We start from the raw sequence: 26,633 nt of genomic DNA, 5'->3' as shown, positions 1-26,633 counted from the left end.
TTTATTTGATAGACTTTATTGATTATGTGCACATTTTAGCATAGTAATTTGACACCATCATTAAGCTACATTTAAGATCACATCAAAGTTGCATCTGTTTGTGTAATACTACACAATGTTTAACAATATTTCTCATTTTAATAGAATTTAAGACTATAATTCTATATATTTGTGATTCAATTTTATATCTTCCTTTCTCTATACAACTGGCAGGCATGAACAGACGATAAAATTCACTGAGAATCAAACAGTCAAACCTATTTAGAAATTATGACCCATTTGAATACATTTTCTTTAAAAGGAGATAATTCCTCTGAATAGGCTATATAAAAAATAAAGTACACAAATGTAAATATGCCAAAAAACTCAAACCATATCATGAAGTACAAACCTCAGGCATGGGTTCCGCAAGTACTGCAACATTTAAATAAATTTAATTTGCCTCCAAATCTTGATTGCATCGGTGATACAGTTATTCATTAGACATTCATTAAAGCCATCATTTAACATACATAGCTATCCTAACTGTTAAAAACATGAACCACATAGAAGAGCACTGAAAGTTTGCCTGAGCCACAACAATATCATGGAGGACCATCTAGATAATCACATATGTGAACCAGTCAAGCCACTTACAATCATATCAGTGGACACACTGAAGATGAGTTTTAACAACTGTATTTGTCACAAAACCGGTCAAATAAGAACACAGACCTGTTAGGTTTAGTTTACAGTGGAGATATTGCACAACCTATATCACATCTGATTGAAGTAAAATCCTGTCTTACACAAGACCCACAACGATCACCTTTGGAGGATCAAATCAAATACAGGACGTTTGCATCGTTTGTTGAGTTAAGATCTGTACAACACTTCTATTTGGTTTAGACAGTTTACGGTACAACATTACATTATACATATATATACACATTAACGCACCATTTGTCACAAAAGGGTCACTGTGAATACACAACAGGCTGGTGAGCAGGAAAGCGGGGGAGGTTTGGGGATTGGGTCAGGACTCCTTGACTAAATATATTGCCTAAAACACACCAGGGTTGGGATGTTTTATCCTCACTTGTGGAAGACACTGCCGGTTCAGCTCTAAACTCCTTGGGTATGGCGAGAAGTTTCAGGAGTAGTTGGTTTAAGGGTCCACATTGTGTAACTGGGATCACACTGGGACATACTAAATGCAGTTTAGTCTAAAACCCAACATGTGACAAGCATCTCCTCTAAAGATGATCTTTTTGTGAAGACGTTTGCTGCTGATGGCATCCTTGGCTTTGTATTTTGGCTTTGCATTTTCATAGGGCCCAAGTGTAATGAACAAGCAGCTCCAAACACCTACATGCTCATCCGGGGCATGCGAAACATACCTTCTCTTGATGCAACAAACCTTCCTGAGCTTTCACCCATCTCATATGTTCTCAAGTGTTACAGTATTAGTGTGCAAACATGTTTATGTAGCAATCGAATACATTCGACGGATTCCTCCTTGTACTGGCCTTTCGCAATCAGTAACTCTCTACAGTAATGGGTTGGAAGACCTGATCAATGATGCCAAGTCATTGCGTCTTTCTCTTCAGGACATCCCTGAGACATATGTGATTGCACAAAACCAATCTCTTTTTGTATGCCTATCTGGCTAAGGCATATTCAACACGTCGGAGGGTGTACCATTGTGTGTTTTGTCAGGAAAAGGGACGTCAGGGAAGCAGCAAAAGCTTGCTCACAAAAATGAAACAACGTTTTCACTACAACTACCTTATCTAGGTGCAACGACACGACACAAAGCAAGACCACCCACATTGTGCGACTACGTTCTCCTTAAGTGACATGCAAGTATCGCAAGTGGCTAGCGCTAACAGCCGCGGGGGGGGTTAGTTTCGACAATGGAAGCTTGTGCAAAATTTGAACAACGTCACAATGGATCATCATTGCAAAATCCAAAATCCTGCTCAAGCATGTAAAATACGGAACGATAAACCATTCGGTTACAGTACAATGTGGTGCACGCTTAAAATCATTAGATGGTGCTCCTTATTGTAACAGAACATGCTTCGGACAATTAGCAGACATACTTCAGATATCATATATCTGAGAGAGCGTGACGGTGGATGGTTTTACAACAAAATGTCCACCAAAAACTTTTCGTTTTCAAAAAGAATCTAAGATTACAAGTTAATAATAGGAGACTGGAATGAATAAGCAAGTGTTAGCACGTGTGCTAAGTGTGTGCGGGTCCAGTCGCTGTGTAGGTAGTGTAAAAGGGTGCGTGCGAGTGTTTCTGTGTGTGGTGTTTTATTTTCACACCTCCCTCCATCAAGTTGGACTCAAAAAACTGGGAATGTGTCTAAAGAATTAAGTTGTGTTAAAAGATTTAACTGCAGTAATGCTGTGATTTCTCACTTCATATTGCAGTCTTTATCAGTGCAGGCAGTGTTTTATTAACGTCGCATTGCAAATTGACATGCACAGATCTGATGTGCACCGCAATGTGTGATATAATTGGTCCTTTCTGTGTATAATTTATAAAGTGTCTGTGTTTGCATGTTTTTTAGAAAGACTCAATAACCTCTGTGTCTGTGTGATTGTGTGTGTGTGTGTCTGTGTTTATTCCACGGAGAAGAGGCTTGCAAAGGATTTCCGAAGGTTGCGGATGGTCTCAGCCTTGGCTTCGTCCTGACTAGGACTTTGGTGCTGGGCGGCCGGCGTTTCTGGAATGTTGAATGTATTGGTAAGAGACTGGGATTTGCTACAAAGAGAAGAAGTGGCAATAAAGGAGAGGAAGAGGCTATTAAAGTCATGCAGCAAACCCATGGAGATGGCTTTAAAAAGGTATGGCAGAGAAAAATAAATAAGCTGTGAGAGAAAGAGAGAATGAAATTCAAATGCTTTCTTCTGTGTCATTCATTTAAGCAATCATGACTCAAGTGCAATGTTTACATCAGCCTTTGGACTTATGAGAAATGGTATCTCTGGATGTAGAGACATGCACTTTGCTCTGCGTCATTGTTTATTCTGGGCCACTATTCCTAAATAAAGAACCAAGTGCGAAGGCACATCTCTGGAACATGAATAAATAGTATGTTTTCTTGTTTTTTGGAGGAATCCGTTTTATATTGTATAAGTCACCTTAGAACTTAATTGAGGAATAGTGGGAATAAGATGATCACATTCATACTTGCTGACAATCGCTTGGCGGTGAAAATAGATCAAATGCACATTTCCATTCAGAAAAATGCAATTTCCACAATCAAGTGCATGAATGGTTTGGGTGTAAGACTGAAGGAAGCCATCTTTGGCATGCAAAATACCAGATCATCTAGTGTGCATACTTCTGTATCTCCACTGTTTTAATTAGGCGTCTGCCTATATGTATAAGCCACATTTATCATTATCACCATAATTGTCAAATGTCATTATTATCATCACCATTATCAAATTTACGAATATTAAAAAGTCATCGAAGTGGTCATAGTATGCTTTGCAGAATATCTTCAGTAGCTTTTGGACGTGCTTATCCATTATTTAAGTTAAATATATATAATTTCAGGCAGTTCTTCATTAAAGCTTTATCCAATTTTTCTGAGCTTCCACCATTATTTTTTTGAAATGGGAAAACATTTTTATGGCTATGTGAATTAGTTAAAACAGCACAGGGAATAATGGCATTGTAATTGCCAGTCAAGTCAGAAAATTACCATAATAGCATTACTGTGTAAAACATAGGTTTTCAAATTAATCACACTCTTCATTTGAACTATGCCAATACAGCAAAATCTATCGAAAATCTACCTATACAAGTCTTCCCATCCTTCATTTGTCACTGTGCTTTAACACACTAAACTTCATTGTTTGGGCTGTTCATTTTCAAAATGACCATTTTAAAATATATTTCTTAAAAAAAATACAAAATCCTTGTTGAAAACTGAACAAACTTTGTGTAAGAAAGTAAACCCACACAAATTATACTCACATTATTTGAGTATAGAATACAATCAAATCAAGGGCTTGTGAATCAAAATCAAATTGGTTCAAAAACATTTACCCCAATAGTTTTAGCCTAATTCACAGTCACTTTCAATCAGTACCACCAACTTTAATTTAATATTACAATGTATCAGAGGAGAATGGCCATCATCTATCTGATTTAGTCATTTGCGTGGGTGATGAAACATCATCAATAAATGGAAAAACATGTCCAGATGCTTATGAATCATAAAACCCGTCACATCCAGTCAACTGAACATACAGATATGGCAAAGGACAAAAAACATCTTACTTAAGCTGCGGCGATCCACTCAGAGCTGGGTGATCAGGACTGGGTTTCTGTGGAGGTGTGGGTTTCTGCTGCAGGGGAGGTCGTGCACCTCCTGGACCTCCCTGGCCCTGTGCGGTAGGCCGTGGTTGTTGAGTGGTAGGAGGGCGGGGACTGCCCTGCTGCTGTGGGGCTGGTTGAGGGGCGTCCTGGGTCGGCTGTGACCCACCCTGGGTGGGCTGCCTGGTTGGCTGGCCTTGTCTTGGCTGTTGAGGCCTCTGCTGTGGCTGGCCAGCTGGTTTGGGACCCTGACTGCCAGTTTGAGGCCTCTGTGGCTGCTGTGGCGGACCACCTTGCTGGGGTCTTGGTGACTGGGGAGAGCCACCCGGGCCACGCTGGGCGGGACCCTGTGCTGCGGGGGGCCTCTGCTGACCTGGGGCCCCTTGACTGGCTTGTCGCTGGGGGGGTTGACTTGGCCGAGTTTGTTGGGCAGGGGGGTTCTGGGTATTAGGACTGGTCACGGACTGGGTTTGGGCAGGGGGCTGGCCCTGGGGAGAGGGACGCTGTTGTGGTGGGGCTCCTTGACGTGCAGCAGTGGTGCTAGCAGCTGCTTGTTGTGGACCTCCTAAAAAAACAGAGCTCATTTGACTGCGTAAATAAACTGTAATATAAGCACAAACTATTAAACACGACCTATTAACTATTTTATACAGTCATTAAGAGAACTATTGATTTTTATAAATATCTGTCTTAATAAACTCACCCTCATATCATTCATAACCCGTATGACTTCCTGTTTGCTAAAGTCTCTGCGCTGCATGCAGTAAAAGTAATTTGTCATTTTTACCATAAAGGCCCATTCACATCGAGAAGGAAGCTTGTCGTGAAACTTTGGTGCGAGAAAACGTTTAAATTTGAATCAGCAGCTGTTGACACATCAGTGCAACACATACTTTTTTTTCATGAAAGAGAATTCAAAACTCTTTAACATATGAGGATATTGAGCAGCAGCAGTCTTTTAGTGTTGGTATTTCAAACATAGGATTGACTAAATTCTGCATGTAATGGACAAAAAATATATTTACCTTGTTAGAGCACATTACTAATCTTGAGCAATTAACATGTGCAGGATTGGTTTCATAATCTTCAGTCAAAAATAATAATATAATAATAAGAAACATTTTAAATAGTGCAGTTAATTCATGTAGCTTATTCCCCCATAAAACGGTTTTATAAGATCTCTAATCATTTGTATGTATTTTCACAGTGCGCTTTTACGTTTAACTGTCATAGTCATTATGTGCTCAACACAAGCAAGAAAGTCATACAAAATGTAAAGGTGAGTTAATGATGAATGAATTTGCATTATTGAACTATGCCTAAAAGCATGGGCCGTAATTGCTGTGTAATCCCTTACCCTGTGGAGGAGGGCGCTGTTGTGCCTGGGGGACTCTAGACTGGGAGATGGGTTGAGGTGAAACAGCTGGGCCCTGAAATACACAACAAACATACGAGGGTGTAAAAAAAAAACCGCACAGAAACAGAATGCTGGCACATACAAATTTCAGTGCAAGTGAAGTGGTATTTTTAGAAACACATTTTATTGGGTCACTTTTCTTGTCTTAAAAAAAACTTCTGAAAGTGCTGAGCATCATTATAGAATCATAAATAAATGGCTGATGTCAACGAAAGTGCAGTCATTAATCTTCAGGCAATCAGTTCAGCGCAAATGTGGAGGGAATTAAACCAAGCGATTTGATGCAGAGGTGATGAGAGATGAGTCTTTAGCTTATGCATTAAAGGCATTTCACACTCTCATTCTCTCCCGTCTGTGTGGCTATGAATCATTACAATCACAGCTTTGGGAATAATGGAGAATAGCAGTCTCTGCACTGCAATCAAAAAAGATCTCAGATTCATGCTGTGACTACAAGTTTTGCATATTTCTGACAATAAATACTGAGTGGTGGGAGGAAACTACACCATTTTACTGGATTATTCAGCGGCATCGCACTGCTTAATGTTGCATAAGCAGAAAGGACAGTTTTTACATGCATTTTGCGTCAGATGTGCTATCAAGCAGTAGCAATATTTTGAGTGGCCAGCCGAACTGCTCATTAAAATTTGATCTTTGTTTTTGCACGGAGCAAAGCTTTTTTAACATGTCACATGAGAATATACAGCTTTCGTTCCTTTTCACATAAATGATGATTACAGTGGCAGGTTATTGATTGATGAACGTTAATTTTTGCACTGTTCCTTGCAGAAAACAGTTTTGCTGTAGTGCATGATTTGCAAATGAGTACAAATCGTCACGTAAATAGCTCCATATGCACGGATTTTCTCATGTAAACTTGCTCAGCAGTTCACCTGGTACAGCATTGCGCTTTCCCCGTGACACACGAGTCTAGTTATTTTGTTACCTATTTCTAAAGTACTGCGTTACGTACAACAACATTGTAACAAAACTGTTTTACGTTCACCTGTTGCAGATAACACTGGACGTGCTTCTAGAGCCACTCACAAAGCTTACGAGAAGCAGTGTTCTGTCATTTCACAGAAATATCACCACAGACGCGTTTCAAGCCTAGGTCGACAATATGCGGGGAATGCTTTGAAGCGAGTATATTAACCTGAGAACGGACTGGAGTGGGAGCTGAAGTGCGTGGCACAGTCTCGTTCATTTTAGCCACAACAAGATCAGCCATCAGAGCCCGGTCCTCATCCTGCTGGTCTCCTATGAGAGGCATTGAGCAGCCCACGACCTAATAGACACACACACAGAGTGTTTGCCCACGGCATTAAGGATGTTTCATAGGGCTGTTTTAAAAATGTATTGTTTTTGCAGATGTTGTTACCTCTATGATGTAATCTCGACCATCTTTACCATGCAATGCCTCTACAGCGCATATATCAAGACCTCCGAAAACCTCAGAGCATACGTCCACCCACATACGATACCTGCAGGGAAAATCGCAAATGATGACCTTGTGCATTCCACTAAAAGCATCCACCCACACTGTTGCCCAGAGTAAACAAGGGAATCAGGATTACTGCAAAGCAAGACTTAATATTTGGCTTAGTATTATCGACTGTTTTGATTGAAAATCCTCGAGCAAAATATACTCTTGTTTTTGTTTCATCTGGACTTTTTAGTTGTTTTATTTTACCTAGTGAAAATAAACCAACTGCAGTTTGATTAAGATTAAGTAGAATGCATGATGAAAAAGCACAATTTATTTTGATTTGTCAATCAGTTATCTATTTTTGCAAATTAACTATATATGACTATAAATCAATTATAATTCTGGCTGAAAGTATTGAAAATTGAACTAAAATAAAACCAAAATTGCGAAATGGCTTAATTAATTGATTAAATGTGTGCTTAATTAAATCTTATATAATAATAAATTCGTATTTATATAAAATCACAAATGTTTTGGCCGAAGTTCATAACAAGAAGCAAACACAGAGCTTTTGACATTTTTTTCTGCATTTTTAAAAAAAATGTATGTGTAAATGTATTCCTCAAAACCTGTAATAAGTATATTATTAATGTATTACATATTTCTCTTGGTTCATTCACCATCTTAAATAAAATAAGCAATGCTGTATAAGAATGTGTTTTAAATTAGGTATTTTATTAGAAAGAATGGCAATTTAATGTATAGTGCTACTCTACTAAGGCAGCTCGCAAGGTTTTGGAAAAGGGCTATTAGCATATGATATGCATAATAAATAACATGTTAAATTATGCAAAACGTGTCATTTTTAGATGGGCAAAAATCTAATAAGGTTATTTGCTGCCATGTTATAGGAACTGCATAATATTGCCTGTGTCGTGGAAGAAGGACCATCCTGTAAGATGTGTGTACCTGTCAGACATGGCCACCTGCTCTAACATGGCTGATCCTGTGTTGGTCTTCCAGTTGCCGGATATAGATGTCCTCCTGTCCAATCAAAGGTATGACACAGTGTTTTATAATCAGCTCTAGTGATATTAGTTAAATGAATAGATTCAGTCGTGTCATATTGACATGAAAACACTGCTATGGTTTTAGTCTCTTACATGTAGGCCTTGTAATTGTCCCCGATTTTCTGGATTCGGATGTCATACTTGGCGTCAATAAAAGGCTCAGATGTGGCATACGTCTTTGTCAAAGCGACAACGCTAGCAATGTCTTGGAAATCATATTGATTGTCCACTTTGACCTGTACAGATAATTTGAATTGCACTGATGCGATGTAATCACAAAAACACAATTTTATATATATATATATATATATATATATATATATATATATATATATATATATATATATATATATATATATAGTTAGGGCTATTTACTATAATAAATGACATTGTATCATATATTTAAAAAATTGTATTTTAAATAACAGGAATGTCTAAGAAAGGGTTTTAATCATACCTTTCCCATGCCAGAGTGAGCATGACCCATCTTCACTACCACAGGAAAGCCAGGTGTGGTGATCTGACGACAAAAGAGATATAAAAAAAATAGAAGAGAATAATATAAAAAAAATAGAAGAGAATAATATAACACTTACAATCTATTTCAAATAAATGCTGTTGTTTTTAATGTTCTATTTATCATAGAATCCTGGAAGTTAATGTTTTTACAAAAACATTAAGCCACACTGTTTTCATTAAGAAATATTTCTCAGCATATTAATGATTTCTGAAGGATCATGCGATACTAAAGAGTAAAGCAATGTTTGCTCAGGAATAAATTACATTTTAAAAAATATATTAAAATAGAAAACAGTTATTTTAAATGGCACTAAAATCCTACAATTTTACAGTTTTTTTCTACATTTGTAACCAAATATATGAATGCATATATACATTCCTCATAAGGAATAGTTTATATGATTTGTGAGCATTGACTGTGTGCGTCAAGTGTAAGTTATACACTTATATATCTTTGAATATTCATTGATTATGGTGAATGACATCAAGTTGGAGATGTCTATACTTACCTATGGTAGCATGTGTTTTTATACATATACATAAAGAAATCTATACATGCCATTATTCAACCATGTTTTTATCGCAGATGTTAATATGCAATACTGGCAGGATATTTTCTTATCTGAATGAATTATTTAATAGTAAATGACACCAGCAGCTAGTTGCTTTGCTTGAATCGGTGGTTAATAGGAGAGCGTGTATTTGTAGTCTCAGCGGTGCTTGATAGGCATCTTTTTTATAATGTTGCAGTAATTGAAATGCGAGAGCAAAATCTTTCCGCTAGCGGACAAAATGAGCCCACAGAATAACGTCTGCCGCGCTTTATCTTAGAAAAAGGCCAGTGAGAGAGGAAAACGTTCTGGCAAAGAGTATGTCTGGGATCATTTATGTGTGAAGATGCCTGCAGTGGAGGAATAGGAGGAGGTGGTGGCACTGCAGCAAGCCTCCCCTCTCCTATTAAAACCTGAACTATGTCTGTAAGAACCGTAATGTACCACACTATTATACCAGTCTGGAGTTTATGAAATTTCTAGTCTAGACAGGTCTATATAATACGTTGAGTGGAGCAGTGCTGAACTGGGGCACTGAATATGCATGAGTCTTTTATGCTTTACTGTTTACTGCATCCAGGCACCACTGTCCCTGCCACAGATGGGAGCTTTGTGCGGGGTCCGTTGGGACCATCTAGGGCCCTATAGCTCAGGGTTTACTAGTGAGGAAGGCCAGGAGAGAGACAGGAACAGATGGTTAAACACTCACCATCTCCTTGTGGTTGGGGTAATAAACCTGGTCGATCAGTGGGAACTCCTCTGGACCCAACTGCTTGAACAATCTGGACAACTGAGCGAACTGATAGATGCACGGCGACCCACACAGACATACATACATACATAAACATAGAGACATCTTTTATGCAGCGATAGTTACAGACGTTTAATGGAAAAATTGTATTAAAGCCCTTTTGATAATGCTCTTCCCTTTTTAACTGGAAACAGGGACTTTCAATTAATACTTTTTTCACAGCCATTTTGATTGATTATTAAAAATCATTTTGATGTTTAACAAATTAATTATTTAGTCTGATTTTTTAGCAGCTTGACCTAATTCATTAAAACTGTTTGACTAAAAATGTATATTTAAATAAAGATATATTTCTCACTATACAAGAGCAACATAAATCTGTATCTTTTTTTAAGACTAGATCTTGTACATCGAGTGAAGAAATACAGACATTTAATAAGATGGTATATGAAATAATATTGTAACACTTAAATCCTTTATACATAACGCATTATAAAAAGTAGCTTTAATGCATTAATTACGCCTTGTAAGGCACCTTATGATGTATTTATGATTGCATTATATTATGAATAATTGCAACCACAGTAATAATGCATCATATTTATCTATTCATTTGTTACTCCGTTAGAAAACATAATGCATTAAAACATAAGACATACAAGCCTTCAAGTATTATAATGCGTTTTAACTTTGGTTACAATTATTTATTAAATATCTCATTGCAACATATATTATGAACACCTCTATAATGTAAAGTGTTACCAATTTAATTCATTTCCATGATTTTGAAAACACAATTTTCGTTTACTCTGGGAACACAAGAATTCGAGAAACCTATTTCAAATATACTATTCAATTGAAATCGGATACAAAAGAGCTGGTCGTTTTGGGCTGATGTATGCAGTGCTCACCACCCATGGTTTGTCACAGAAGTTGTAGACGGAGTGAAGGGAATTGACACTGGGCAGACCGGCATACTGAAGCCCAATCACAATGTTTCTGTGGTCTCCATTCTTGGCCATACTAAAAGCATGCTGTCGCACCAGCACAAAATCTGGCTTGAAACACCTACATGAGCACAGAAATGTTAGTAATCATTATAAGTATTTAATCGATTAACTGAAGCAAATCTATTTATTCAGTATAGATACAGTATACGTTCTTCAAATAAAGCAGATGCAGATTGCTGCTCTAAATATTCATGAGCCGTTTGCTGAATTAATCAATAAAGTAAATGCGCTGAATTGCATGTTTCCTCTGTGCAAAAGAAAAAAACGTTCTTGAATATTTCTTAAACAGATGTGAAACCTACTTTGTGATTTTGTTGCCATTGCGGATGGCCTCAATGTCCACGCTGTAGCTTCCCGTTGCGTGAGCTACCAGATTAACCTCAGAGAAGTCGGCCTTGAAAATCAATGAAAAATCAGCAGATGGAATGAAAGGATCAATGCGCTTGTTTGGTAAAGTGCCGTTGTCAAAGCATTCATACTAAAACCACACCTGAGGCCCGTGATGGGTTGCCTGTGTGGTTCAATTCTAGCAATAAAAACTGCTTCCTTTTAAAGCACGCCATCCATATTTCCTTTAAAGACAGGGTTTTTGACCGACGTGATTAAAATTGGAATTGTCAAATGGCGTATTGAATCCTAGTGTCTGGTATTTAATAAGGCTGTCAAAGTCTTACATAAATCCCTGGATTATTCTGCACTAATTAATAGTATTACATATAAAACTCTAACCAAACAAAAATGTAAGCAGTTGTTCAAAACCAAAATGTTTCTTCTGGTTAAAATTACTTGTGGCTTATTGTTAAGCTGCCACCAAATCTGTCTTGCCCATGACTAATCATTTCAAAGGATATTATTAATTGACACAGATTAATTTTCTTTTATGACTGTCTATAATAGATTAGAACTTGCTTTTCATCATGCTTTGATACTGTCCCATCCCTTTTTGCGAACACAAACGAAATGCCGCTAAAGAAATGACAGGCTCAATATTGCATGATATTGTGATAATATGCTTTGGTAAGTCTTAACATCTAACTCATTAAATCTGGCACACTGTTGAGTCGTACTGCTCTGTTACTTTGGAAGTATTAAAAAAGTCTCACCTGTTCTACTTTGATGTCAAATTCACCATGAACCTTCTTGCCTTTGAACACCTTTGCCCTGAAGAAAAAAAGACAAAAAAGACAGAACATTTTTTGCACTTCTGAGTCGTAGTTGTCAAAAACACTGGAACTGTGTCCAAACTAAATTATGCAACAGTGAAATGGCGTGAAAATCATTTGAGTGTCTGTAACTATGTGACATTGCGCTTAATAATAACATTTTAATATTTAAATGCAGCTATTTCGCTTAACCCTAAATCCATTGTTTTTACACAAAGATGTTAGAATGCAATGTTTTCAGTCGCTAAATAAAAAAATTGGATGGATGAAATGTTGCCTTCACTAAAAAGTTTCTTAAATGCATATGAAATGAATTTTGTTGGTGTTGTTTTGTTTTAATATCCCAGTAAATGTGTCACAGGCCCTCATGGGAAACAGTGAGAGCAGCATCACACACTTTAAAATGGTAAAGATGCTCGAGGCACCATGTGGGGTTCCTCAGATCGCCATACAGAGGAAACAACTGGAGAACTTCCAGACATCCTTGCAAAAAAGGACAGTCCTCTGAGGAACCCATCAGTTCTCTGTACTGTCAATCCATTAACCCCATTAGACAAGAAAAGCTGGCTCTTGAAATAAATTTCTAAAAAAATATATATTTAAAAACCAACCCATAAGTTCACCTGTAAAAATTCAAAAAAATCTCAATACCAAAAGACTTGATTTTTCCACACACGCACAGCCAGTCTAGTCTTAAATCCATCAACACGAGACCTTTTAATCTGAACTGAAACGCTAATGTAATATACTTTGCCGTGGGGTGTTCTCCATTAACTGGCCCAGACCGAATAGTGAAATGCGCACAAACACACGCGCGGCAACACCCACAACTACACGAGCGCGCGTGCCAGAAAGGCCCATAGACTAATGAGTCACGACGTTTGGATAGTGACTCTTTTTTTGGCCCTGTATTAGCACGAGCTACACCTCAGGTGCGAGCCCGAAACGTCAAACTAACACTCGAAAGATCTGCTCGTAAAATGCATCCCCAGCACATAAGATCGTGCGTCTTACCAGTCTGTCTGCTGGTCGTCAATGACCAGGAGGGTCTTGGCGTTGCCCGAGCCGATCCCTCTCTCGGTGGCCTCGTTAAAGGTAGCGGCGGCGGCGGCGGTGGTCTGTTTGACGGCGTTGGAGATGGAAGAAAAGAAGCCGGCGCCGGTAGACTGGCTGGGGGGTTGACGCCTCTCCTGAGAACCCGGAGAGAGCACCGGGGCTGGGCTCTGCTGCGGCGGATCGGGCCGCTGTAAATCGCTCATGTAGCCATTAGGCAAGTTGGACATGAAATTACTGTCCGATAGTCGTCGTCGCAGGTAATTCATGGTGGATATTAAAAGGTATGCGACGGTAAATTATTTCCCTGCAGGTTTTGCACGGTTAAAAAAAAATCCAAGATGAATGGAAAACCGATCAAGCACCTAATATAGAGGATGCAACCGACTGCTTCGGTTTAAAACGAGACGCGAAAAAGAGTCGATACGCAATTCTCCGGGGTGCACCTCGAAGCAAAGGTCGTGCTTCACGACGTGCAAAGCTGCGCTGCAACAAATGACAGAAACCAAACCGACGCTTTAATAAAGTCACGATTAAATATGCATTGATAAATGCTCGTAATTAGCGCGATTGGTTGACTTACATCACTCGTTCAACAATTGGCATTAAGATTTCGTGCTCCTTCCATTGATGTTGATGGTGTTTAGATCCTATTCCGCGGGCGTGGAGGGGGAAAAAAAACACTCGTAACGGAGAGGCACTTGTTAAAAGTGGGCTCGCTCGGTAAAGGTAGTAATTGTCATAAATGAAAGTCGGTGAGGCGAAATCTCCGGCCAGATTCTCCGCGATCCGGTTAGGGCTTCGGAGGATGCAGGGATTGCATCACTCGTGCCATCCAATCCTGGTAATCCGCCCAGTGTTTTCCCTCGTCATTTTTTCTGACCCATCATCAGTTTCTCCCGTTGCGCACGTTCTTTACGCACGGGACCGGTCCGGGATGTGTTGTTTAGATGCGTAAAATGATGAATGGAGAGGAGAGACGAATTTGACACGTGCTTGTGTTCATTTTGAGAAAGCGAGACACATCGATTGAACATCACTGACAGTGGGTGGTGCTGACTTGTGATTAAAGAGCTTGTAAGGAAAAGGTTGTAGGTTCAGACTCTGCAGGTGTCACCATGGCGTCCTTGAGCAACACACCTAAACCCGGGTTGTTCCTTTGGGACCGTCCTTGTGCATTATAAGGATGCTGTAAGGGGCTTTAAAGAAAAGTCTCAGATACATGACAATTAGTGGAGTGTATTATATTAGCAATAATAGGTTAAAAGTTAATAGTGCTGTTGGAGCACTATTTATTTTATTTACTACACAATACTATCTATTTATTTACTACACAGTTTATTTTAGGGGCATTTGGGAATAGAATATAATGTATTGAAATACGTCATCTATGCAAAGCAAGGGTGTGTTTTCAGTACTCTGGACAGTTACCGTGGAGATACCCCTTTACTGTTAATGTTTTCAGCACCATGGACAGGAAATCTATAATCTATATCTATCCTAATGTTAATAGGAGGTCATGACACTTTATGCTCCAATGAAAATTTCAAAATGGGTTACACACGCCAAACAGTTTTATTCTGTTAAACAGGCCATGTTGCTCCAGCTCAGGTCTTTTGTATGTGCTTTGTTAAATGTGAGGCTTTTTTACTAAAAAATATTAAAAACTGATGTCCATTACATATGCAGATTTATCTAAATGTTTTTATTATTATGTTTGGGTTTCTCAGTAACATTAAGGTATTAAAACTGAATAAAAGGGCAGATGTAAAATTGTGTTAACACTTTCTCTGACAAGCAGATGCGAAGGGATCTGTTTTCTTAAAATACTTATTTTCTGTTTTGGAAATATGATAGACCACAGCTTTACTTTTTTTGTTGTTGTTTAGCTTGGTCGGGTGACAATTTTCTGTACAGAAATGTCATTTTACCCTTAAAATGCATATTACAGATCTTTCTAAAACTTATATATTGCCATATAGCATAAATGGGAATGAGAAAAGATCTATTACTACTTCTGTTTCAGATGCAGTTATGGCATTTATCAAAACAGCAACTCAAATATACAAAAAACGTATCAAATACAAAATGTGTTAGCTCTTATGAAAAATAACCTTGTCTTGAGCACATATTTCAAGCCTTCAAATCAAATGTATTTTCATATAGGCTATACTTCTTAAATACTTGACTTTTGTATGTCAGTGGTATTTAGAACTCTTACGAAATAGCATTCCTAAAAAACACACTTCTAGTGAAAACATTTATTTGTGCAAATAACTAGCCATTTGACTCAAAAGTGGCCCCTGTCTCCCCAGTGAAGTCATTTATCAGGAAATGGATTGATATTCAAATGAAGGAACGTAACGTTTACAGCCTCCACCCAATGCCACGCAATACATTAACAACACATTCACTGCTCTTGTGTTTGTATGACTCTAAGAGATATATGCGTTTTAATTTTCAGCCATTTCATATGCACTGCTTTTGTCACTGCACAGGTTCTTAAGCATAATTGCTATGGCCATTTCTGTTTGATAATGAAAAAAGACCCAGTCAATAAACAAAGCATTACTCACGTGCTTTATTTGAGTGGTGAATCAGTTACACCCACATTAGCACAAAATGGAGGCGTGGGCCGCGGCAGACACCCTCAGACACACAATGTAATCTGAGATGTGACTTTAACAGAGCTATTTTACACCAGAGCTTTACAGTGGGGCTGCAGTCTATAATTCCTCTGTCTTTCCCCCCTCCCTTCTGAACAAGCTCTGCAATGAGGGAAAATACTGCTTTTTAATCATTAATAGGCTATTACAGTTTGAAGGGTGATGTAAGAGGACACTGCCAATGTCTTCATAATTAAAAGAAAATACTAAAAGTAAGAGTTTTTTGAAAATCTATAAATGCAGTTCCCATAAACCACAAATGCCAACATATGTGTGTGTGTGTGTGTGTGTGTGTGTCTCCTTATATATTACCATTTAACATTCCAAAAAAAAAAAGTTGGTAAAGCTTTCATGATTTTGAAAGAATTCCATATTGCTTATGCTATTTATTTAACCAAAATAATGTAAAAACAGTTTAAAATAACTCCTTTTAAAAACGTTTTTTAATGTTAATGTTTACATTTTTTATTATTAATTGGTAATGTTCCAGTCTTCGGTTTAATGATCCATCTGAAATCAATTCTAATATGCTCTAGAAAGATTTCATTGAAAACATCTGCTGCTGAACGTTTCTATGGAAACTGATTTTTTTTTTGTATTCTTTGATGAGAAAAAGTAAAAAATATATCTTTTGTAACCATTTCTACTGTCACCTTTGATCAATTTAGCATATTAATTTAGCATAATTTAAATATTCTTTCTAATTTCTTTAAAAAATAAAATTGTTAGGACCCCAGACTTTGAAAGGCAGTGTACATCAAATCCAATTAACATTTAATGTTGTTGCGGCTCGTTACGCTGGCACCGTTTGCTTTGTACATACAGATTTTTATTGTTGCTTTTCTCAGGCTAGTTTTATTACAGTAGCAATGAAACACACACAAAAACGAGCTCACACTCTGCAGTGATATAAAACTCAATTATTCTGCACCGCATCCTCCTTCCCTTGTTAGGGGTTGTTTTACAGGGGTCCCTTTCCCTCGAGAAAGCAGTTGTTGTTCTCCAGCAGGAACCAGTTGCTCAAGTCTCTCCATACAGTGCACAGTATGTGTGACATGAATTGAAGTGAACTGTCACTTCTGGCTTTGACCCTAATTCTGAGCCATTACATTAACAAAGGGAGCTAATACCCTCATTCACAAAGCTGTTTCATTAGTGAATGAGCAAAAGTATTCAGAAACAAACATGTGAATAGTTTAGACAGCCGGTGCCATTCAAAACAATAGCCACCATTTACACATATACACCTAACATACATATGGATAACAGCCATCGAGCTGAAAATATTTGACTGTTTGTTAAAATACTGGTTTATGTAAATATGTTAGGAAAATAACCTAGGAAAAATAAGCTATGGACAAAATTAACAAATAAATATACAATTAATCACATGCTAAATAAATGTTAAAAAAAGGTTTATATAATATGTGTGTTCTGTGTATATTTGTGTATATTTAGTAAGACACACAGACATAAAGACACACGGATAGAGTAGAGATTTTCTGAAAATATTTACATGTATATATGTATACTCATATTTTGCGCTATATACTGTGTGTGTCTGTGTATTTATATATATATATATATATATATATATATATATATATATATATATATATAAATAAAAGAGAGAGAGAGATAAAACATGTACACATGCATCTGCGTTTGTGTATATATATACATTATAAATATACAATGCACACACAAATATTATTGCATAGGCCTATAAAACTTTATTTTGGATGCAGTGAATTTCGGTTGATCGGGGCCCAGCACTAGAAAAAAGCATCTTCTTTAAAAAAAAAATGTTTTTGACTACTATTCCTAAAATGCATGATGGAAGTGTGAAATAATGCTACATTTGTTATTAATTGAAAATGGTGGTCATTATCAGGGTAAGGCAAATAAATAGGCCTACATTGACACTGTAAAATGAATGTTATTGTGACACAGTTGTGGATATGCTATATGAAGTAGTAGTATATTTGCAGCTGCTAAAAAAATGCTTCAGGCTGGTTTTTTTCTCTGACCTGAAAAGACAAAAACTGAGGCTAAAAAACGTTAACTACCTGTTTTACCTGTTCAGTAGACATTTATTTTTCTCTGCACTATTATTTTGTGCATTTCTCTATTAGACAGGATGAATTCTCAAGGTAAAGTACATGAGGAATTGTTGCCATTCCTGATTTCTACCGCAGGAGGTCGCTCTTCCGCTTCCCACGTGACGCTCCTCCAAACAACCGCGAAATTTCTTTGCTGTGTGCAAAAGCTCTGTACTTCATTCAGTCGACACAAATACAGTCAAACGTCTCGTTTTGGCCTGTCACTATCAAATATATATATACATAGCCTTCCATAAGCGGCTCGACAAAGTCTTGTTTAACCAAACTGGAAGTTTCAGCTCTTGAATAATGAATGTGAGAAACTTTTCTCACTGGTTTATAGAGACAAGTCTGCACTGTGTGTGGCATCCTGGGAAATGTGGTTATAAAACAGATGACAATCCAATAATGATAGGGAATAAGTACAGTAAATATTTACAGTAGTTGATTACAGCGTTAATTCGCAGGTACAGTGAGAGACAATCAATCACAGTATAATCGCAGAGTATGTTACAAAATAAACGGTGCGTGAGCAAGAGTTTTGAGAAAGTGCTTGCGCTCTTCAAATGGTTTTCTTTCGGGAAGTGAACGACCTGTATTAAGTGTACCTGTGTTACCTCTCCTATTAAAGAAACGGTTTTATTTAAAGGTTATCCCGTAGAGCAACAGCACTCACTAAGTTGTAACACTATGATGGCTTCCTTGTAATGCAAATGGGGTTAACTGTGTGTCCAGAGGGAGTGTGTTTCAGTCATGTATGTAAGCATTTGTGGCTTTAGCATGCTCAGGCAGGATCACTCCGTACAAAGCTCTCTTCAGCACTCTGAAGTCTTTGTCTTTCTGCCAAAAAAGAAATAGGAGAAACAGATCTGCGGAAAGAAAAGGCCCGATGCATAAAGGTTGGGAACTGACAACATAACTGCATGTATGGGCAAGATGGTGGAATGACTGCAGCTCAGGTGGGCTAAACACTCTGAAAAATGCAGTCGGGTGAGATTTTAGATTAGGGCAAGGGGAGGGGCTGTCGACAGGTGCTGACTCCTAGAGGAAACAAAAGACAGAGCAAGACTTGTTTGTGGATTCAAAAAGGATTCAGGGAGGGAAAAGGGGGATAGTGAAGTTTAAAAAAGGATTTACAGTTTTAAATATAGTATTTAGTGTTTTATTTAATGTATTATATGTTAATGTATATATATGAAACATGACCAGCACAGTACCTTAGTATTCGGTTAGTTTTTGTAGTGACAAAAGCACTTAAGTTCTACGAAGCTGTTCTCCATAATGATTTAAGGCCATCTTGAACTTCGGCGGAAAAAAAGTTCGTCATATTTGATTCCATTTTGAATTCATTTGTCAGTCTTTAATATTTTTAATTCTCCTCAATTGCGTCATTTAAAATATTTTCCAAAATTTTCTATATAGTTTGCCAGTTGAGAATCCCATAGCAAATATGAATACAGCAACATTCAACAAAAGGAGTCTTCATAATCATGAAACGAAATCGATATGAAATATTAGTATTTGTATAGTTTGCATAAAAAGCACAACTGTTTTCAATCAGTGATAATCAATACAGTTGATTTTACTTTTGATCGAATAAACGTAGCCTCGACGAGCATCATAAGGATTTTTTTCCAAAAACATAAATATGCAGTTATCCAAAATACATTGTACAAATTAGTATTTTCTAAAAATCACATTATACAATAATACCAACCCAAATCCTTTAAACGGTAGCATATTTAAAAAATGAATGACTTAATTTTTATTTAATTGCATGCTATAGTATTCTATATTATATACATACACATAATATTTGTTTACAGTTGCTCTTGTAGTCTTATCTGTTTGTAACTGTGGTCTAATATAGTTATAGTAGTTACAAATTTTAAGTTTGTAAAGCCAGGAAATGTGCTTCTCAAGAACAGTGATAATATAACAAGGAAACCATTCATGCCTCTGCCCGGCTGCCCAGGCATGTTGGTACTTGGAGAGGAGGGTAGATCCACATTACCACCTGATTGTTTTAATTTGAGCTGTCCGTCTCCTGAATTAATTCAATTACACCACACGTACGGTCCCTGTAACGCACACCTTTCTAAATTTGAACATCTCATGCACGGTGATCCGTTTCATTATTATTTTTTTAACTAACGTTATTAAACTTTTTTAATCTTGCTTATTTAATTTGCGATTTGATTTCATCTGTCACTTTTTAGCCCGTGTTGGGGGTGTCATGGTGGGGTGGGGGTGATAGACAGCAGGCAATTCACAGCTTATCGTTTGTCTCCTCCCATCAGGCACCTGTGGTGGTAGGTCGCCTCATGCAGACAAAAGCAGAGGGAGGGGGTTGGCCCGTCAAACAGCCAATAAGAAGCCAGGGAGCCATGTTCATGGAAAGCGCAGAGCACTTGAGCTCAGTGACAATTCAGTCTGAGTGAGGATCGATTCTGCTGCTCGCAACCCAGCTTGTTCAGGAGCATTGCACTGCTTAGAAACCCCTGAAGATTAGGAATGGCGGTCACTAATTTACACTACATCACCCGGATGAGCAGCGGCTTCAAAGTGTACATCTTAGAAGGTAAATATTACGTTTTATAAACTAAGAATGACTTTATTATCTGCACCATGCACGTTATCTGCGTTGTTTATTTTCATACTAGTAAAAACTATCATTTACGATAACCTTTGCGCGTATTTTACCTGCATTTCATATTTTAAAACACTAAAATGAATGACTAATATTAATGCACACTGTAGACGAAAACACAACACAACTGGCGTTCATACTACTGTCTAGACTTTTTGAAAATGTGTTTTTGGTGGTTATACATGTTTATTGTGTTTTATTTAATATGTACAAGTGTAAACAGTTCAAAAATTGATCTAAAAATATTTGAAAAAGAAGCGTCTTTAACTAACGGTAAAATTATGATGCTCTTCTTTAGAAGATTGCTTGAGTAGAGTTTAGATGAAGGTGTGCTTCATCACGAGATAAGAAAAAGGATGTGGGTCTGTTTTTTTGTCTTTAATCTCCCCTTGAAAAATATCCCTCCCTGAGGCACTAAAAATCAGTCATCAGTCAAGGTTTAAGGTGTGGTTTACACCCAGTCCCCCATCCTCTGTCATGCAGAGTCAACCTGCCTTGTCACAGTCCACTGCTTAGGAGATCTGTGAGTGTGTGTAAGTGCAAGAGGCTTCTGCCAACAATGCCCCCTCATCGCCCAAGCCATTTGAGCATTTAGTAAACGTTATCCGCTTGAAGTCTGATAGCGCCTAACGCTACACTTCATTCATGCACTGGTAAAATACCTCAGGTGTTAATCACCAGTCGAATCCTGTCTGCTCTGACATGCTGTTGATTTAATATCCACAGCCCGTGTTTTAACTACTTTCTAAAATGGTTTGTGTGGCAGATGTAAAATCAAAAGTAAATCTTTCAATGATTGTGGTGTATGACTCATAGAGGTGACTTACTGTGAAGGTGTGTGAGTTACCGTGAAGTTACTGTAAGTCATTATCAGTTGCAAATCTCAAACCTTTTTCTAAAGTGAATCAAAAGGATGTTGTGAAATCTCTCATTTCATAACAGTCAATGTTAGGGGTCAGAGCAGTTATTAAGGCAATGTTAGCGTTTTACACAATGCATTAGACATGTAAACGAATTCTGGTTCAAAATTTTGTAAATTAAAATGTGTCAAATGTCAATAAAAATTTTAATAACTTTTTTATAACTAACATGTATGGAGTATTCAGGACTGTGCATATAGGTCTGCATGTATATGTGAAGAGTCAGAAATAATTTTCTAAAATTAGCATTTTTCTCAGGTTTGTATGTTTTCTGTTCAGTTATTTTACTATCATGGCAATGAAATTAAGGCTTTTTGTATTGTATTTCTGTTATTTCTGTCTTTTTTTATTATTCACTGTTTATCATTTTGCCAAAAAAAAAAGTAAAATCCGTCCTAACTAATCACTTTGACAGTAAAAATGATCAGTGAGCTCTTAATGAGCTTTAAAGTCATTATCAGTTGTAGCATGTATCAGATTGTGAACCGTGAGACCTTTGCACGACACTGTTTGTGATATTAGCATGTGAATGGTGATGTGTATTTCAGTTTGGATTAGTCTGTTACTATCGTTATGTTGGGTAAACATGCTGTGAACCGCATGCCTTAACCCACAAAGCCTGTTTTGCCCCTCAAAGCAGTATGAACAACAAGTAATATCCTCATTTGTTCACTGATGTCGTTTTTTTGGCTCGTCTGTTTTCCAAATTTGAATGACATTTACCGTTAGCGGTGAATCAGCTGGGTAGTTCTACAGTAATACTCACAGAGCCAGTCGATCTTGTTCTGCCACTTAACGGAGTTTACATTTAACGGTGGCCCAACAACGTTTTTTCCCACAATTAAGATACACACGCAGTGATGCAATTCCTAGGATTAAGAGTCAGTTGTTTACTTGTTTGCCACACCTTTTCACAAGTAAGGGAATCGGTGACTGGCAGTGACCGTGTGAGCACCCTGCAGCGTTGTCATTTATCATATCTGAAGTCACACGAGCACGCATTCATCTTTTTTACAGGACAGCCCAATCTGAGGAGCGAAGACAGATATCGCCACATGACCAGCGACAGGGTACGGATGCGCCCTGCACATCCCTTGAAGCGCAAACACAGTTCTGAGAGAGGACGGACCCTTGAAGAGAGGTAATGGACCTTGTAGCATCCGACGTGAAACCAATACCCAGCAGATTAATACAGGCCGAGGAGAATTTAGTTTGCTCATGATCTTTTTTTACTTTCTGTTTCAGAAGAGAGAGGGCCCTCAGCAAGAGCCTGGCCAACAGTGCCCGCAGATCATCTGGGTTCAGTATTCCTGAAAGTCCCACATCCACATGGAGCCCAACGGCCAGCCCCACTCACCTGATCCCCAGCCCAGTGTACTCCACCCCAGTCATGGATGAGCCTCTGGCCCTAATCAAGAAGCCGCGCCCAGAACCAGAGAAAGCAGAGAGCCAAAACAAAACCACAACAGTCAGACAAATACAGGTGATTGCTACTACTGCTAAATCAAGTATATGGCATCCTTTAAATCCTTTATTATTATTATTAGTATTATTATTATTATTAGCAGTAATAAATAAACAATTTAAATGAAGATTAAAAACAAAAAAATTCAGGAATAATGTAAAGAATATATAATACAAATCTAATATCTGATATTATGGTGTTTTTGAAATATAATAAAAATCAAAAAATATATATTTATTTATAAAAAAATAAAAATATATATCTAATAACTACTAAAATAATACTATTTGTAATCTAATGACATAGTATTAATAAGACTGGTAAATTCATTAGCATATATAAATAACCATGTACATTTTTATAAATATATAGATTTTTTTATTATATATAATAAATATAATAAATTAATATTATATTATATAATGAATTAAAATATTGTAGCTGATTTAATTAACTATTTATTAACATATTTGAAATATATATATATATATATATATATATATATATATATATATATATATATATATAAATTAATAATTTTATTATTCATTAATATGTACAATTGACTAAATATTATATATAATTGATACTAATAACTAATAACTGATAATTCTAAATTGTTTTAAAACATTTAGAATTTTATGTATGAGAAATATGCATACATTTTCTGTACATTATCCATGGATTAATATTGCACAGAAGTTTGTAAATATTTCCAGACATTAGCAAAACAGTGTTCTCGCTGCAGGGTTCAAAGCTAGGTGATAATCCATAATTAAAAGACCAATTTGTGGCTGTACCAATTTCTCTGCAATACATGCTGACTGAACACGTTCTGCGTATTATACCGAGTCTATCCTGAGGCCACTGCAGCCTGTTCATCCTCACTCACTATCTATGAGACACAACAGAATGCAGTAAGGCACTTTTGTGTTCCTGAGAGAGTGGCTCTTTAGCGTTTGGACAGGCCTCTGCCTGTCTCAGATATGCAATCCAGCCGGATTCAGGGAGAAAATGTGAGCAATGGGTGGAGGAATGTTGTCAACAAGTCTCAACACACCAGTGCTGTTGTTGACCTGCTAGTGGCATCGGGGCTAAGGGAGAATTAGTCTAGAACCAACCGCAAACATAGCTGTCCATCTCGCCCTTTTAGTTTCTCATTTTCAAAGAGTTTTATTCATTAGCCATTCTGAAAGCTGCCTTATACGTGGATGGATGAGGGGGGCATTGTGGCAAAGACTCGCTGACCTTTGTTGTCTTTCTCAGATACGGCCATCTGTCATCACCTGCGTTTCCTCTGCAACAAGGTCAACAAAAAAAGACTGCTGCAATCACTCCACCAGTAAGTAAAAAAGCTGCAAAAGAGCTTGACGCTCCTCCTTTAACGTGTCCGTGCAGATCTTTTCATCGCAACAAATAGTTTTCGAATATCATCATCTGATTCTGTCTCTCTGCAGTTGTTACCCAGCACAGTTATGACCACGTTGAAGAGCATTTCCAGAGGAGCCTCGGGATGAACTACCACAGAGCCACCTCCATCAGCGTGTCTGTAGATGACCACTTTGCCAAAGCTCTGGGAGACAAATGGCTCCAGCTCAAAGCTTCATCCTCCTCCTGTCATTCATCCTCTTCCTCGTCTTCTTCATCTCCACCCAGCAGTCCGACCTTCATCCACTCGCCCGGCTACAGCCAGAGTCCCAAAAGAGCTCGCAAAGATTCAGTCAGTCCTACCACGACCACACCAAACCTATGGTCTGATAAATGAAGAAGAGAGCGGAATTAGATGTAGATATGACCAAATGGACTCAAGAAGCTTGCGTAGGCCCATGCGTTTCTGCTGTAAAAAAGCCAAAGGGAGACTGTGCGATAAATTGATGTGTTGTAAAAGTTGTCATGAGCAGATGAGGAATCGTCTTTAAAAGGGAGATTTTTAAAGTCTGACCTTTTTCTGATCATTTTATGGTAGCTAAGCATTGTTGGAGTTGGCTTTTGTCATTGGTTTTGTGGGTGCCACTGGTTTTTATGTGTTGACTGTGATTGCACTGATTATTACTAGTAACATTTCATTGTCTGTTGTAAGCTTTCTTCTGATAATACGTGCGTATTTATATTAGGCAGTATACTAGGATCTTGCAACCTAAAAGGAGCACTGAGCAAAACAGACCAAAATTTACTAGGTCAGAAAGTTTCATGTTTTAATTGAAAACAAATGCTTGAAAAAAAAGAGGTGGGTAACTGTTTGGCATCTCTACATGGGATCTCTCTGCTGTTCATTTCAATCCCTCTGTAAATTTCAAGCTTTTATACCATTGTACATATTTGTAATAAACCCTTTTTTTTAAATGAATAATTTGTATTTTTTTTTTTTTAAATGAACTCTTTAACACTGAATTAATCATTTCTAATCTTGTTGTGAATCCGGATATATGTTCAAACATTTGAATAAAAAAAAAAGCAAGGACACACAAAAATATTTTTTTTATATATAAATATTGATAATAAGAAATAAGTCAGTATATTAGAATGATTTCTGAAAGATTATGAGGACTGGAGGAATGTATTTTCAAATTATTAAAAAATATGTTATCATTATAATAACTGACAGCGTTTCAGTTTTTACTGTATTTCTGATCAGATAAATGCAATCGTCGTTCAAAAACATTACCAGTAGAATAAATCTTAACAGTAAGCTACTCCAGCATTATATATTTGTCTTTCTAATCTCTCATCAAACTTGTAGTAATAACTCGTTCTGCCACTTTTAATAATCAAATGAAGTCATGATGTATAAACTGCTGTTTCGTTACCCCACAGAAAATGATTTGCACTCTTCCAATATGTTGAAAGCAAACAAAGAATACATAGAAGAGAGTTATTCTCTTCTAATTTAATTGTCAGCAAGCTAACAACATTTTAGGTCAGTCTATTTTCTGAATAATCTTTAAACACAGAGCTAACAGTTTAATGAAGTATTGGCATTCAGTCGTCAATATAGGCCTTTAGCAGGTCTATTTTCAGAACAGTGCTGACAATAGATTTTTTTTCACTCTGTCAAACATCACCTTTCATGCGAAATGACCTTAGACTTGCAAGGGTCACGCAGCGTTTTTTTTCTTCATCATAAATCAATAGACAAGATGTTTATGTTTATGTAAACGATCGTTATGGGAGGGTAAAATTAGTCAGAACACCCATGTCATCATTTCAGAGGCCAGATTCGAGCTTGTAAGCTTACCTTGCCAGCAGCAAAATCGCAAATAGATTTGACCTCCTTAGATTGTTTATGATAAATAGGAAACAGTTGGAAAACAACTTTCATGCCTGCTAAAAAAATGATCAACTGCCAGTTAGATCAGATGCAAAACTTGTCAATCACAAGATCAAGTTCAAGAAGCTGAGAAACAGGTTTGAATGAAGATTTGCTGGCACAAAAGCACAGTAAAAGCCATTGAACGGAGTTCAAAGAAGTCTTGTTGTTGCCAAAAGCCCTGCCTTCTATACTCTGTTGCAGGCTTGACTGGCCTCATACAGGGGAGAGTCTAG

At 37.4% G+C, this 26,633-nt stretch overlaps 2 protein-coding genes across 5 annotated transcripts; one reads left to right on the top strand and one right to left on the bottom strand.

Annotated features, from left to right (window-relative positions):
* syn1 (synapsin I) lies at positions 1-14,276 on the bottom strand. Of its 4 annotated transcripts, none has more exons than XM_043246741.1 (14): positions 13,871-14,276; positions 13,249-13,773; positions 12,175-12,232; positions 11,374-11,465; positions 10,973-11,129; positions 10,020-10,109; positions 8,698-8,760; positions 8,334-8,476; positions 8,140-8,214; positions 7,123-7,225; positions 6,898-7,029; positions 5,682-5,754; positions 4,289-4,889; positions 1-2,758 (listed from the first exon to the last, which is right to left on the bottom strand). In XM_043246741.1, exons 2-14 carry the CDS (start codon positions 13,554-13,556, stop codon positions 2,617-2,619), a joined length of 2,037 nt encoding a protein of 678 aa, XP_043102676.1. In that variant the 5' UTR covers positions 13,557-13,773; positions 13,871-14,276; the 3' UTR covers positions 1-2,616. The 4 variants fall into 4 exon arrangements, with proteins under 4 accessions (XP_043102676.1, XP_043102678.1, XP_043102679.1 ...); XM_043246743.1 differs by having other exon boundaries at positions 13,249-13,768; XM_043246744.1 differs by having other exon boundaries at positions 1-2,720; positions 13,871-14,274.
* vgll4l (vestigial like 4 like) lies at positions 8,091-25,433 on the top strand. Its single transcript, XM_043246745.1, has 6 exons — positions 8,091-8,228; positions 20,356-20,636; positions 22,643-22,766; positions 22,871-23,108; positions 24,357-24,432; positions 24,548-25,433. Exons 2-6 carry the CDS (start codon positions 20,570-20,572, stop codon positions 24,853-24,855), a joined length of 813 nt encoding a protein of 270 aa, XP_043102680.1. The 5' UTR covers positions 8,091-8,228; positions 20,356-20,569; the 3' UTR covers positions 24,856-25,433.
* The last annotated feature ends 1,200 nt before the right edge of the window (positions 25,434-26,633 follow it).

This window comes from Puntigrus tetrazona, chromosome 8 (assembly GCF_018831695.1).
Source record: "Puntigrus tetrazona isolate hp1 chromosome 8, ASM1883169v1, whole genome shotgun sequence".
NCBI classification, from domain to species: Eukaryota; Metazoa; Chordata; class Actinopteri; order Cypriniformes; family Cyprinidae; genus Puntigrus; species Puntigrus tetrazona.
This window is presented reverse-complemented; position numbering and strand designations above follow the sequence as displayed.